This window comes from Hemicordylus capensis, chromosome 15 (genome assembly GCF_027244095.1).
Source record: "Hemicordylus capensis ecotype Gifberg chromosome 15, rHemCap1.1.pri, whole genome shotgun sequence".
Taxonomy (NCBI): domain Eukaryota; kingdom Metazoa; phylum Chordata; class Lepidosauria; order Squamata; family Cordylidae; genus Hemicordylus; species Hemicordylus capensis.
The window spans coordinates 16,412,769-16,428,068 of NC_069671.1; the positions used below are offsets into that span (position 1 = coordinate 16,412,769).

The 15,300-nt window shown below is 47.9% G+C and overlaps 1 protein-coding gene across 2 annotated transcripts in view; it reads right to left on the minus strand.

Annotated features, from left to right (window-relative positions):
* LOC128338241 (thyroid adenoma-associated protein homolog) overlaps positions 1 to 15,300 on the minus strand; it is a 29,201-nt gene that overhangs the window by 1,399 nt on the left and 12,502 nt on the right. The window contains exons 15-30 of one of the 2 annotated variants that reach the window (XM_053280433.1): positions 14,327 to 14,487; positions 12,837 to 12,994; positions 12,240 to 12,425; positions 10,743 to 10,891; positions 9,717 to 9,860; positions 8,988 to 9,092; positions 8,583 to 8,783; positions 8,290 to 8,440; positions 7,396 to 7,642; positions 6,639 to 6,875; positions 5,956 to 6,181; positions 5,089 to 5,283; positions 4,045 to 4,280; positions 3,120 to 3,296; positions 2,256 to 2,525; positions 1,194 to 1,399 (exon numbers count right to left, since the gene is read on the minus strand). In XM_053280433.1, the coding sequence (XP_053136408.1) occupies positions 1,194 to 1,399; positions 2,256 to 2,525; positions 3,120 to 3,296; positions 4,045 to 4,280; positions 5,089 to 5,283; positions 5,956 to 6,181; positions 6,639 to 6,875; positions 7,396 to 7,642; positions 8,290 to 8,440; positions 8,583 to 8,783; positions 8,988 to 9,092; positions 9,717 to 9,860; positions 10,743 to 10,891; positions 12,240 to 12,425; positions 12,837 to 12,994; positions 14,327 to 14,487 (3,049 nt within the window). Of the gene's footprint in view, positions 1 to 1,193; positions 1,400 to 2,255; positions 2,526 to 3,119; positions 3,297 to 4,044; positions 4,281 to 5,088; positions 5,284 to 5,853; positions 6,182 to 6,638; positions 6,876 to 7,395; positions 7,643 to 8,289; positions 8,441 to 8,582; positions 8,784 to 8,987; positions 9,093 to 9,716; positions 9,861 to 10,742; positions 10,892 to 12,239; positions 12,426 to 12,836; positions 12,995 to 14,326; positions 14,488 to 15,300 lie in introns of both variants that reach the window. The other variant, XM_053280432.1, reaches the window with a different exon arrangement.

The window sequence follows — 15,300 nt, forward strand, 5'->3', positions numbered from 1 at the left end:
ACTCACACCCGTGAGTTCACATCGGGCACAGGAAGCGAGATTTGGAGCCCGCCCGCCCTTGCCCAAATACTGATTTTGGTCGTGGAGAGAGGCCAGAGAGCACAAGCTTGACATGCAGAAGGAGAGCGGGTCTTGTGGGAGCTAATGGGAATTGTCCCCTTTGCTAAGCAGGGTCTGCCCTGGTTTGCATTTGAATGGGACTATATGAGAGCACTGTAAGTTCTTCCCCTTAGGGGATGGGCTGCTCTGGGAAGAGCATCTGCACACTTGCAGGCAGAAGGTCCCAAGTTCCTTCCCTGGCATCTCCAAGATAGGGCTGGGGCCACAGCTCAGTGGAAGAGCATCTGCTCTGCATTCAGAAGGTCCCCGGTACAATCCCTGGCAGCATCTCCAGGTAGGGCTGGGAGAGACTCCTGCCTGAAACCTTGGAGAGCTGCTACCAGTCAGTGTAGACGATCCCGGGGCGGGAGATTGATGGGGCAAAACCAAACTGCCCCGGTCTGGTTCGAACTCAAACCGAGCCAGGTAGTTTTGTGCGCACCCCTACTGTATGTGGGATGAACATAATGTGTGAATAGTTGTCCATGTGTACAGATTTGTGTGCCCGCCACTGTACAAGTGGATGCTACATACAAGGCATACACTGTGTGTACACTGTGTACAAGAGACCCTCGTTATTTGTGGGTTCCCCATTCACTGATTCACGCATCTGGGGTAGGGTCAAAGGGACCCAGTTTCTTCATCACGGGGTGAAAAAAAAGGCTATTTTTGCCCATCTGCGGTTCCCGAGGGGCTGGAAATGACTTCCACCAATGTCACTTCCTGCCGCCATTTTGTAACGTGGAGCCATTTTGTGGTTCTTTCCTACAAACAGAAACCAAACAAAATGAACGAAAACCGGAGGATTTGGGCGTGTTGGAAGCATCGCTGGAGAGCTGTGCTTATTTCTGCCTCCCCCCTTTTTCTTGTGATATTTTCTTGCACTCTTTTGTGTCCTTAGGAATCTAACACACACACCCCAATCCCCATAGGGTTAAGATCTCTTTATTGGCGGTTTCGTAATCCGCAGCAATAGGTGGGAACGGAAGCCCCGTCAATCAAGAGGGCCTCTGGTACAGATGTGTACATGTAGCTGTGTACGCACAAATTGTATATGCATTGAACGTAACTTATGAATAGGGCTGATAACACACCTTGGCTCCACCAATCTATGGAGTGCTGTAGGCCGACTAAGACTCCAGGTCCGGTGGCTTGCAGCCAGCTTTGCACGGACTCCCAAAGTTTCAGAGAGGTGGGTGCTCTGTCGAGGAGCTGGTGCAGGAAAGGGAGAATCATCTGGGAAAGGACCACTGGCTCGGCGTAAATGTTGGGCTCGTCTTCTGGATACAGCCCGAAAGCCCTGAAAAGACAGAATCGTATGTAAAAATTCACAGTATTATTATTATTATTTACATTTATATCCTGCTCTTCCGTCAAGGAGCCCAGAGTACATGGTTATGTTTATCCTCGCAACAACCCTGTGAAGTAGGTTAGGCTGAGAGATACGTGACTGGCCCAGTGTCAACCAGTGAGCTTCAAGGCCGAATGGGGATTTGAACTCGGGTCTTCCCGGTCCTAGTCCAACACTCTAACCACTACACCATGTTGGGGGTAGTGGATCAAGCATCGTTAAACTAAACCTGGGTTCCTGGTCTTGAGTTCCCATATGCTGGACTACAATTCCCATCATTGATGGGATGTGGTGGTGGATGATGGGAGTTGTAGTCAACTCCAACAATTTAATGTTATCTCTCCCACCCCCGCCGTTCATTATCTCTCCGCCAGTCATGGAACAGAGTCTTATCCCATCTAAGGAATTTAACAGCTTGGGGGACGGAGGAGGTTTCTCATCTGTGCTTATTTGTGTGTTTAGCTGCGGATGGTGTGTGACACCGAAACATCTTATGTATATCAACTTTTAGGTGGGGTTTTTTGGAGCAATAAGTAAAACTCTCTTTTTGTTGAGAGTTGGAGTTAATATGTGCATTGCATCGCCAACATATCGACTTATCATTATGTAGGAAAGCAATGTGAAGTTTCGGAGCTTGCTGCCCAGCTGTTTGGGAGTTATGAACATTTTTGAGTTCCCCATTGATTCTTAGGAGGAAATGATGATTTACGTTGGAAATTTGGGCGCAGCTCCCCCCCGTGGTGGCCCATGTCCATTGCATACACTTGTTTGATTGCTTTCAGATGCTTTGCCTTGTGTTTCTCACCCCTTGGCCTCCAGCTCCGTCAAGGCACTGCTGAGATCTGTTGTGGGGAGATGATGCACCAGGGATGCAAAGGTTTCTGGGCAATCCCAGAACTTCTCCAGCAGAAGATGCAGCAGGCTGACCATCCCCTTGTTGCTCTGAAGCAAATCACAGCACCCTTGAACTGGATCCCCGGAGACCGGTTGCACCAGGAGGCTGGCAAAGGTGGAAACTTCATGTCTCACTTCTTGGTCCTCATCTTGGAGCAGGCAGAGAGCCACATCAATCAGGCTGAAGATTTTTAAAAAGAAAGCAGAAAAACTTGATTTTGTTGATCTCGGAAGACAAGATCTCGGCTTGCTTCCTCCATGAAGCTCAGCGAGGCTCACTAGAAAAAACTCAGAGTGGCTTACTAGAAAAATTCCTGTAGGGTTAAGATCTCTTTATTGGCGGTTTTGTAATCGGGGTGATTCTTTCAAATTTTTACCATCACGGTCCCCCCAAGCACGTTTGCCATTGAAACCAATGGCTCGTCTATGGACTATTTGTACAAAACATCTGAAGACCCATCTCTTCACCCAAGCTTTTTCAACTTTTTAAATTTGTAGGTTTTAATTTTTAAATTCCTAAACTGTTTTTCAACCTTTTATAGTTGTTTGAATTGTTTTTATGTCATGGTTAACCGCCCAGAGATGGAAGTTTGGGCGGTATATAAGTTAAATTAAATACATACATACATACATACTGCGAATTCACCAGCCGCGAGGGTTTCTAGGAACAGAACCCTCACGGCTGGCAAGGGGCGACTGTACGTTCTTCGACCAACTGACAGCCCCAAGTGGGGTCAGAAGGGCCCTAATTTCTCTTGCCACCACAGCGACATACCGCACAGTTATTGCCTGAAGGGGTCTGTCAGGTGACTCCTGGGCTTTCTGAACCAGAGCTACTCCTGCTAGTTTCAGGGACTTCGTTGCAGCCATTCTTAGAGCCTCAGGAGAAAGGGGGTCGCTGCATCTCTCTAACGTCACACACCACCGTTCCAGCGAAGGATGATCCTCAAAGCTGTTGCAAAAGGAGAGAAAACGACCTGTATTTACCCGAATCGGAGACAATTCTGAGTTTAAGATGGCTTTGTGGTAGCAAGCATGACTTGTCCCGTTAGCTAAGCAAGGTCCGCCCTGGTTGCATCTGAATGGGAGACTAGAAGTATAAGCACTGTACGATATTCCCCTTAGGGGGGATGGGAAGAGCAGAAGGGTCCAAGTTCCCTCCCTGGCAGCATCTCCAAGATAGGGCTGAGAGAGATTCCTGCTTGCCACCTTGGAGAAGCCGCTGCCAGTCTGTGAAGACAATACTGAGCTAGATAGACCAATGGTCTGACTCAGTATATGGCAGCTTCCGATGTTCCTATGACCCCCTTAAAAAGTAGAGGTTAAATACAGGTTATACCTGCATTTGCTTGAAAGGAACATCATCCCCTGCTACATCCATTGTGGCAGGGGATGATGGGAATTGTAGTCCAATGTAATCTGGGGACCCAAGCTGGCGAACCCTCATTCGAGAGCAGTGTTTCCCAATCAGGGTTTCTCCAAATGTTGCTGAACTACAACACCCATCATTCCCAGTGGAGAGGGGTGATGGGGGTTGTAGTTCATCAACATCTGGAAGAACCCAGGTTGGGAACCAGTGCTCTAGAGAACGGTACAAAACCAACCAGGGCAATTTGTACTGAAGCTCTTTCCTATCTAAGTTTGTATAACCAGTAAACTGTATTCGCCCACTTTGACCGCGAGAAGGGGAATCGACTTACTCCAGAGTCAGAAGCAAAGAAAAAGCACACAGCGCGTGACAGAGAAGGCCTGGGCTGACAGTGTTGCTTTCCGTCACAGACAGGAAGACATCCTTGCACTTTGTATATTCAGGTGGCTTAAGAGAAACCAGCACATTATGAGCGGAGGGACAGCTGTAGACCTCGACAAAAGCCTGCAGGTACAGCTTCAGAAACAGATGGTCGGTCCTGCCTCTCAGCACCTTGCCCAGTTTCTCCTAGTCAAGAAGAAGAAAAGATTTTGAGAGAGAGAAGAAGCAAGAAAACAAAAGCAATAAACAGGCAAATGTGTAAACAGCCAAAAGGAGGAAGGTGCATTCTGCAAAAAGGCTGCCCTGTGAAACATGCCCCCTTTCAGGGCAGAAGGCTTGAGGAAAAACAGGACAAAAATGTTATCCCATTCAGAAAATATTGCCCTCACTCCAACTTGGCTTCATAATCTGGTGATGCGATGTTATCATGATGGCTATTAGACCTGAATGGCTGGACTAACATAACCAGTGGGGCGAAAATGTGGCAAAGGTCTCCCATTCAGAAGGTGGGCAGAAAACACTGCCCTCACTCTGATTTGGCTTCATTACCTGATTGGCTATTAGATGCCATCAGGCTGGGCATATGATCCCTGAGGGGCTGGACTGCGAAACCAGCACATTTGAGTGCTATCAGATGTGCGGCCACAGATCAGTGGAAGAGTGGAAGGTCCCAGGTTCAATCCCTGGCAGCATCTCCAGGTAGGGCTGAGAGAGATTCCTGCCTGTCACCTTGGAGAGCTGCTGCCAGTCAGTGTAGACAATACTGAGCTAGATGAACCAAGGGTATGACTCAGTAGAAGGCAACTTCCTATGTTCTTATTAATCACTCCCAGCATTTCAGACCGGATCTAATACTGTCGTCTTCTCATGCCAAGTTGGTTTGTTTTTAAACAGAAGACTCCGGAGACCAGGTCTGGCTCTCAGTAAGATGTGCCTCATTAAGCTCACATGGGTATCCAACAAGCTCAGGCTCTACATGTCATCTGGGCCTCACCAGCAGCGCCTTGCTGAAATCGAGGTCTTTCCCCCTCTCCTTTTCGATCAGCCAGGTGAGAATGGATTCCTGCACATCAATGGGGCCCCTCTGCAGGAGCGAGCAAAGTTCACCGACTCGCTCTGGACTGCCCAGCCTGGCTGCTTCGCTGCAGAGGAAGTGAGCGGCGAGCTGGCGGAACGTAGCCGCACCGACCTGGAAAAGAACCGAGAAAAGCAGGTGATGGAAACGGTGGCTTTTGCACCAGAAAAAGAGTGTGCGAGGGAAAGTTCCACAAAAGCTAAACTCTACACCTTCCTGGTTTAGTACATGGAACCTAGGAAGCTGCCATATACTGAGTCAGACCCTTGGTCTATCTAGCTCAGTATAATCTACACAGACTGGCAGCGGCTTCTCCAAGGTTGCAGGCAGGAGTCTCTCTCAGCCCGATCTTGGAGATGCTGCCAGGGAGGGAACGTGGAACTTTCCGCACACCAGCATGCAGATGCTCTTCCCTAAGGTGAACAGTGCTCATACATCCAGTCTCCCATTCATATGCAATCAGGGCCGACCCTGCTTAGCTAAGGCGACAAGTCATGCTTGCTGCCACAAGGCCAGCTCTCCTTCCTGCTAGCTCCTGGGAGATGGATCGAGCTCATGGGAGATGGTGATGGCCACCACCGTCTTAAAAAAAGAGGGGGCTTAGACAAATTCATTGAGGTCAGGTCTATTGATGGCTCTAGGTCCAGAGGCCTCAAAATTGCAATGCCTGGAGAGGGGGCTTGCCTTCGTCTCCTTCCTAGATGCTTCTGATGGGCCACAGTGGGAAACAGGATACTGATGGGCCTGATCCAGCAAGGCTCTTTTTATCTTCTTAAACATGGATACCTGAATCTGAGATAAGCCAGGTTTCTCTACAGCGTGCAAGTGGTCCAGTTCACTGTTCACAACTTTCCAGACTCGCTGTGCAAAACTTGGGGAACAGCTTCCGATCAGAAGACAGATGACTTGTAGGTAAGCCCAGCGAATCAGGGGACATTTCTGCAAAGGAGTGAGCAACCAGATGCCTTCCTCCACCTGGCGGGCAACGGAGAGCAGCACGTCAGGAGACAGACTGAAAGGAAACAGGAAACGCCACATCAACGTGGTACAAACGAACACATCCATAATGCGGATGCTTGATTAGAGGGTATATCTTTTCCAGCTCTCTCTGGTGCAACCTGTGGGCCAAAATCTCTTTAGAAGGCCATGCATTTTGGAACCGGAGTGGGCTACAGGAAATGTCCAGTCCCCATGTCACCCAGAATTATAGAAGACTGTGCAGTTTAGAACAAGTGATGGGGCCACGGGAAATTCCCAGTTCCCATGTCACCCAGAATATTATGGACACACTGTGTGTGTTTTATTTATTTATTACATTTTTATCCCGCTCTTCCTTCAAGAAGCCCAGAGAGGCGGTGTACATGCTTGTGTTTATCCTCACAACAATCCTGTGAGGTAGGTTAAGGACACACACACACACACACACACACACACACACACACACACACGACACCTTGAAAGCACCTTACCTATTGACATTCAGAGCATGAGCCAGAATGAATTGGATCTGCAGCAGACATCCATGCAGTGCATTGTGGGAAACAACCTCAGCTGATTCTGCTAGACCTGAAGCCAGGCGTAAGAGGATGTTCCCATGTTCTGTCGCAGAGACAAGAGGCACCAGGGCCCTGGCGGCCATCACCCGCACAGCGTAAATAGGGTTTCCTGCAATTTGGATCAAAGGTTCCACGAAGCAGATGGAGCTACTGCAGAAGAAGCAACAGCAAAAATGTAAAAGACCAAAGATTCTTAAGAATTTCCATGCAACATCCTTTCCAGCTTGTGAATACCAGTGTTTCTTGCAGCAGACATGTAAAATCTTTGCATTTATCTAACTTTTAAAGATGCATGTCTATAAAATGCCTTCTGTATTATGATTTACATTTTTTAATTATTTACATTTTATATCCCGCTCTTCCTCCAAGGAGCCCAGAGTATGTACTACATACTTAAGTCTTCTCACAACAACCCTGTGAAGTAGGTTAGGCTGAGAGAGAAGACTGGCCCAGAGTCACCCAGCAAGTCTCACGGCTGAATGGGGATTTGAACTCGGGTCTCCCCGGTCCTAGTCCAGCACTCTAACCACTGCACCATGCTGGCTCACTTTTGTAAAGCTTGTTGTCATCCTATCTGAAAAATAGTTGAAGAATAAAATAAAAATAAATAACAAAAGCCCTTCCTCTCCACTGAGGGGGTCTTGCAGTGATCTCTCCCTTCATTCCATACCTGTTCAGGCTTTCTGTGGTCGGCTGCAGTTTTGCCAGGAAGCTGAGCGTGGCATAGAGGGAGGGATAAAGGTGGAACTTCCCTCTTTGGGGCTCTCCGGATACACCCTCAGCCAAGACCAGTTCTCCCAGCAGGATGTCCTTCAGCCGAGGGTAGTGACTGAAGAGAGCTTCGGAGCTCATCCCATCCCGGCCATGGCTGTCGTCCTGACTTTGCTTCTGACCAAGCAGTCGGACGGTCAGAGCACCTGAGAGAAGGAAAAACCAGTGGGTGAGAAAGGTCATGCTGTAGATCGCACACTAGGTAAAACCAAACTCTGGGCCAGAGGAGTTGCTCTCAGCATCACCAGTTGGGCTGACAAGCAGACTTGAAGATTCCGAGTGTACTCTCTGTAGGTCTGTGTGTGCCCGTGTGCACGCATATTCTGCAATTCCTCAGTTGCACCATGGTGCGGAAACAGGAGTTGAGATTTAATGCCCTGCACGACTCCACACTCACGAGGGATGTGCAAAAAATAAAATAAAAAATTGGAATGAATCGATTCGAATCTGAATCAAATTCAAATAGATTCAACTCGAAACGGCTTGCACAGAATGGGATTTCTCTGAATCGATTCAAATTCACCTGAGCGCGAATCAAATTCATTTGAATCCGATTCGAGTTCAGGCAAATTAGAATAGATTTGAATGATCCTGTTCTGGGCAAGCAATTTTGAGCCGAATCAATTCGATTCAAGTTCAGTTGGAACTGGAATGGATTCAGTCGAGTTTTTAAGCATATCCTTAACTTTCACCTCATTCAGAGTGGCCCCAAAGTGAAAGCCACCACACTGACTCGATTGTGTATCTGAGATGTGCTTGTCTGCCTGTTTTTCAGGGAGATCTGAATCCTTACCAAAGAGCTGAATGCCTGCATTCCTCATGGCCCAGTTCGGAGAGCTGAGCGCCTTGAGAAACAGAATCACCATGGAGGTAATGTACTGGTGGAGGGCTGTTCCGAGACCAGAACCACGAACTAACGTCTGCAGCACATGAATGGCTGAAACCTGCAGAGGACACAGAGAGACAAAGCCTGGATACTACAGGAAGGTCTTTGCCTTAAGTACAAACCAAGGTCAATGCTCAGTTGCTGTGGCTTCTGACCAGTTCTATTTCCTAGAAATGGAATATACAGTTCTATTTCCTTACTTGGGGCAAGTCCACAGTCTGGTCCCAGTCTTGGAGGATGGGTGTGTTGGCTAAGCACAGCAAAGTCTGGATGCAATTGGCCAAAAGGGGGCGTGGCTTAGTGGGATCTTCCCCGACCACGATGCAGAGGAAGAGCATCGGAAAGCCGGCTGCCCGCCGAGTAATGGAGCTACTCCTTGGACTGCATAACAACGCCAAGCCCTGGTGGGGTGAAAGAAAAAGGTATGTTTAGATTTCAATGCACACAACACAATCGGAGAAAAGAAAAAGGTATGTTTGTATTTCAGTGCACACAACACAATCGGAGAAAAGAAAAAGGTATGTTTAGATTTCAATGCACACAACACAATCGGAGAAAAGAAAAAGGTATGTTTATATTTCAGTGCACACACAAAAAATTGGTACCTGTCCTAGCATTGTCCTTGGTATATCCTGCAGTTCTGGCTCTGCGTGGCTCAGTAAAGTGGCACAGAACTTGGTGAATCCAATACTGCAGCCTTCCACAGCTCCCTAGAGTAAAATCGGAGTCACTATCCTTTGTGTTCAGCGGAAGGTTGCCCATTCACAATTGTCAAAACTTCAGGGTGCATCCGTTCAGAATCTGGACAAGGGGACTGGACGAAGACCAACGGGGCAAGCAGTGGCAGCAATATAAGATGCTGTGGGGGAAAACTGGGCTATCTTCTGACCAGGCTTGCTTAGACTAGTCAGTTCACACTACTTTTTCAGGCCATGGCAAACTGGTTTCCTGCATGTAGGGTTGCCCTATTCTGGCTTTCTAAATCTGGCTGCCCAATTTGCATATTATGTAAATTGGCTTGAAAATAATGTTTGAGCCGAATAGCGACTGCACGTTTTGCTTCATAACTCGGCTTCTACAAGGTGCTAGAGCTTAGCTTCCCCCGCCCCTTTCTTTCTGAAATGAAAGCTGAAATCTGGGCAAATCTGGGTAGGATAAGCAATCTGGAGGATGCTTAAAATCCGGGTGGAACCCGAAATTCTGGGGGGCATGGCAACTCTACCTGCATGCCACTGGTATGAGTGATTTGGGGGAGATCGGAAGGTATCCCGCCATCGGTAGAGTCTGTCTGGGGAATAATACATGCTGACTTCAGCTGAAGACAAAAGTCTTACCCAGTGTCGGCACCGCAGCAAAATTTCCTGGAACACCTCACCGGCCGTCTTTACAACCTGGAGCGGCAGGAAAGGCTCACAGCCTGCAGGTGGCGCTAGCGGTAGGATCTTCTCCATCAGGCCTCCCAGAAGCAGCCCAATTTCCTTGGTAGTGGAAAGCAAGGACGTAAGGAAAACCAAATCTAAGGAAACACAAAGCCCCTCTTCACTTCCACACTGGAGGTGTGTACAATGCACCTGCATATCCCAGCAGTCCTATAATATCTCCGGGATATTGGCAGCGCGAAGCCACTGAACAGCGTAGCGGGGAAGTCACTTGCGTAGGGAGCCAGAGATTGCCGGTTCGAATCCGCGCTGGCATGTTTCCCGTATCGGGCAGCAGCGATAGAGGAAGATGCTGAAAGGCATCATCTCATACTGCGTGGGAGGAGGCAATGGGAGACCCCGCCTATATTCTACAAAAAAAAACCCCACACCACAGGGCTCTGTGGTCGCCAGGAGTCGACACCAACTCGACGGCACAACTTTACCTTTACTTTATTGGTAGCACATAAAGACATCCCTATTTTTATGGCACTTTTAAATACAGAAGCTGCTGCCTGTCGGTGCAGACCAGGCCTGCTCAATGTAGGCCCCCCAGCTGTCTTTGGACTACAACTCCCATAATCCCCAGCCACAGTAGCCAATAGCCGGGGATTATGGGAGTTGTAGGCCAACATCTGTAGGAGGGCCAAAGTTGAGCAGGCCTGGTGTAGACAACACAGAGCTGGACGGACTAATGGTCTGATTCGGTACAAGGCAGCTTCCTATATGGCTCTCTGGCCTCTGCGCGACTCTGGGGACCCCACCACTAGGCACTGTTCCCTCTAACTGGGATTCCTAGAAGTTGTTCACTACAACTCCCAGCATCCCCAGATGCAATGGCCTTTGGCTGAGGATTCTGGGAGTTGTAGTCCACAACGTCTGGGAATCCCTGTTAGAGGGAACAGTGCCCCTAGGTAATTTCACAGAGACCCTGGAACTCACTTTCACAGAGACCCAGCAGCAGGTCAGGATAAGACCGTGCTCCTCTGAGAGCAGGACCCAGTCTTCTGGATCGTGGTCTTCAGAGCCTCTCCCTAGCCGGATCAGAGAGCCAATCGCATTCCCCATGTCTGCAAAGGATGGAGCGGCAGCTGCAAGAAAGCAAAGACAAGTTAGAACAGCCATTAGAGAAACGGAGGTTGCATCCACCTGGGAGAAGCCGCTGCCAGTCTTTGTAGACAATGATTGGCAGCTCAGGGAACTGAACAGTCCAACTCCTGCGAAGGATGGGAAAGTTGTCAGTCTGGCTGGGAGGAAAACCTCACACAGTGTATGATCTGGGAAGCCAAGAGAGGGCACTGCTGACCATATATAACTTTATTTATTTATTTACTTGTTCATTTTTGCATTTCTTTCCTGCTCTTCCTCCAGGGAGCCCGGACCGGTAGACATGGTTTATGATTATCCTCACAACAACCCTGTGAGGTAGGTTAGGCTGAGAGAGAAGTGAATGGTTCAGAGTTGCCCAGTGAGTTTCATGGCTGGATGGGGATTTGAACCCGGGTCTCCTTAGTCCTAGCCCAACAGTCTAACCCAGTCTCCTTCCAGCACAATGTTTCTCAGGGTGGCTCAAAAAGAACAATAAATTAAAACAGAATAAGATTTAAAATATGTGCTGGCATCCTGACTACATTTGCTAGAGGAAGTCCTACTGAAATTTAGTAGTCTTTTAGAAGGCTACTTGAGTAGTACTATTGAGAGGTTTAGTCAGGATATGGGCCAGTATTTATAACTGCTTGGCTCGCTGATCTGAGATGGAGAAGCTGTTCTATGATCCTCCTATCGGGGGATCACCATTTCCTCTGACAGGGAATCCCAGAGGTTGTTGACTACAACTCCCATAATTCCCAGCCAAAGGCCATCACAGCTGTGGACCCTGGGAGTTGTAGTCAACAACATCTGGAATTCCCTGTTAGAGGGAGCGGTGATCCCCTGATAGGGGTAGGGGACTGCAACAACTCCCATTTGGAACTTTGCAGAAGCTGCTGCCAGTCAGTGTTGACAATGCTAATACTGAGCTAGATGGAGCAAGGGTTCGACGCGGTAGAAGGCAGCTTCCTATGCCAGTTGGTTTATGGGATGGGGCTGCCGCTCAATGGCAAAGCACCTGTTTTGCATGCAACATCTCCCGGAAGGGCTGGGAGAGACTGCTGCCTGAAACCTTGGAAAGCTGCTGCCAGTCAGTGTAGATAATACTGAACTAGGATGAAACAAGGCCTTGACTTAGGTTACCCCACAATGGAGGCATTTTGAACCTGATCACCCACCTGCAACTGCTGCCTTTTGGAGCTTACTTCTACCTGCCCCCCCAGACTCGCAGTCCCCAAACGTGACCCCTTGGGGATCGGGCTCCTGTTGTGCCCGGACACTTCCCCCTGAGTGGCCTGGCTTGGTGATTTGGCTACTGGCCATTCCCCTTTGATCCCGGTCCGGTCTCACCTTGCCGATCTGAGCGTGATGCTTGCTTGCTCTGTAACACTCCCAGAAGAAAACCGCTGATGTCCCTCACGCTGTTTACCAAGCGGCCGAGGAAATCCCGCCATCGCTGTGCTTGATCTCTCTTCAACATAGACGCCATCACTTCCGGGACCTCACAAAGACATCGCCTCAAAGCACCGATCACTCCTGCAGGGACGCAATGACTTCCTTGACGTGCTGAGCCTTGGGGATTCCAGATCTCCTTCTCCAGCACATGCAATGATCTGGGCCACGGGAAAATCTGCTTGGCATGCAGAAGGTCCCAGGTTCAATCCCCGGCCGCACCGCTAGGTAGGGCCGAGAAAGCTGGCCTGAAACTTTGGAGAGCTGCTGCCAGTCAGCGTAGACAAGACTGAGCTAGACGGACGAAGGGTCTGACTCAGTAGACGGCAGTTTTAGTTATTTAGTTCGAATCAAAACGAAACCGTTTTAAACATTAAAATAATGGGGAAACAACATTAAAAATGAAAACCACCAGCGATTAGGCATCCAATTTTTCCAACCCCCCAAGAGATTCTCGCCTATTCCGGGGAAAGCACAGAACCCCAAAGCTCTCACCATGCAGGGGTGAGGTGCGGGCCGCCTCTAACATGTCGTGGCAGGCCTTGGCGTGATGAACATTCAGCATGCTGAGGAGAAAGCACAGGCATCGATACTCCACCGGGAGCTCTGTCTCTCCCTCTGGCAATATCTGTTTCAAGAGACCGTTGTCTGACCTAGTGGAGAAAAGTTCGCTGGGGTTATGACAAGAGGAACGTTAGCAAAACCAAAACCAAAACCACACACCGACCCTCCCCAAGAGATGCTCGGCAAGAAACCGAGAAAAATGGAATACGGAGGATCAAATGGCCATGAAAAGGTTAGATATTTTTAAAATTTTAATGTGTTTTTATTTGATGTTTATCTTTTTAAATGCATTTTATATATTTTATATTATGTTTTAATTCTGTACATCGCCTAGAGATTTCTATATCGTTGTTATTATTCATTCATTCATTCATTCAATTTCTATACCGCCCTTCCAAAAATGGCTCAGGGAAATAATACAGAGAAATAATAAATAAATAAATATTAGGTGGTATATAAATTCAATACACAAATAAACAAATGAACAAAGAAAGAAAGTGGTGGTGAGCAGAGAGAGAAGCTGCAATACAAATGATGGGGGAAAGAGCATGTTCACAAGAAGGTGTGCCACCCAACTTAAAGACATCTAAGGGGGGAGAGCTGGGGAGTCTAAGGGGAGTCTTCTGGCAGCAAGCATGAATGGTCCCCTTTGCTAAGCAGGCTCCACCCTGGTTTGCATTTGAATGGGAGACTTGATGTGTGAGCACTGCAAGATATTCCCCTCAGGGGATGAAGCCGCTCTGGGAAGAGCAGAAGGCCCCAAGTTCCCGTCCTGGCTTCTCCAAGATCGGGCTGAGAGAGACTCCTGCCTGCAACCTTGGAGAAGCCGCTGCCAGTCTGGGTAGACAATACTGAGCTAGGTGGACCAGTGGTCTGACTCAGTATATGGCAGTTTCCTATGTTTCTATGTACATCGTGTAAATCAGTGGATTAAATCTTCATACATTTGTAGGAGAAAAAAATGCATATTTTACTTGCTATTAAATGATGTACGTGTGTCTCAGTAACAACCTCTTGGAAGAGGACTTCTGTCCAGTTTAAAACAGAAAGGGAATCCCTCTTCCAAGACAGATTCTATCTTCATTTTTATTAGAACTTGCCTTAAACGGGGCATGATAGAGGGGAAGAAAATTATGTAGGATGTGGATAAAGTGGATAGAGAGAAGCTTTTCTCCCTTTCATAATATTAGAACCCAGGGTCATCCACTGAAACTAAATGCTGGGATATTCAGGACAAAAGGGAGCCCTTTCAGTTTCCCGAACGTCTTTTCAGTTTCAGTGGGACGGCTCTAAGTAATTTTCGTCGTCATGTAGTTAGCCACGGAAATTAAATACACCTAAATGCAATGGTAGAGATGAGCTTAATTCTATTTTGAATGTTAAAAAAAAATAATTCTAGGAGTTAAGAAGTTAGAGCTTACTTCTGGAGGATGGTTTTCATCAGCACGGCTCCGGCTTCCGCTTCCTGGACTCTGGGACTGCTCATGGCCTCCTCTGCGCGCGCGAAGAGAGCCACAGCAAGGGATTCTGGGAAAGCTGGTGGGAAGTAGCAGACGAGCAACTCGGATGCCAGCTCACGGATCTGCAGGGAAATGGGAAAGAGACTAAATGAGGATATTCTGAAGAAAGAGGAATATGTAATCCGAGAGAATCAGAGATCTACAGTACAAGGCCGTCGAACTGACTGGGACCAACGGATTGATAAGCAATGGTCCCAGATCCCTGCTCTGCAGAAGAAGCAATATTTATACCCCGCCCCTCCAGTACACTAAAGTCCGGGGCAGCTCACAACAACGTTCATAAAAAGATGCCATGTAAAATAAGACTAAGAAAGTTAACCACATTTAAGCTCCAGAAGTTAAAGTCCGGGCTAAAACTACATTTAAAAATTACAATGTTTTTTTAAAAAGTTCCAAATTAAAAGTTATTTTAACAGCTGAAAACGAAGAACTATAAAAACTAAAGCACCTACCAGATATAAACTGAGATTTAACATTAAAAGGCCTCTTGAAAAAGATGGGTTGTCAATTGTGTTTTTTTAAAAAAACACGCAGGGAATATGGCGAAAATCTTTGGTAAGGGTGTTCCAGAGCCGAGGGGCCACAACCAAAAAGGCCCTGTCTCTATAAAACATCTGTAGCTCTAGGAGTCATGCAAGACAGACTTCCTTCTTACATTTATATTCCACTCTTCCTCCAAGGAGCCCAGAGTGGTGTACAAGGTTATGTTTGTTCTCACAACAACCCTGTGAAGTAGGTTAGGTTGAGAGAGACAAGACTGGCCCAGAGTCACCCAGCAAGTATCATGGCTGAATGGGGATTTGAACTCAGGTCTCCCCAGTCCTAGGCCGACATTCTAACTATGGCACTGCACTGGCTTCTCTGAGCCTGCTCCA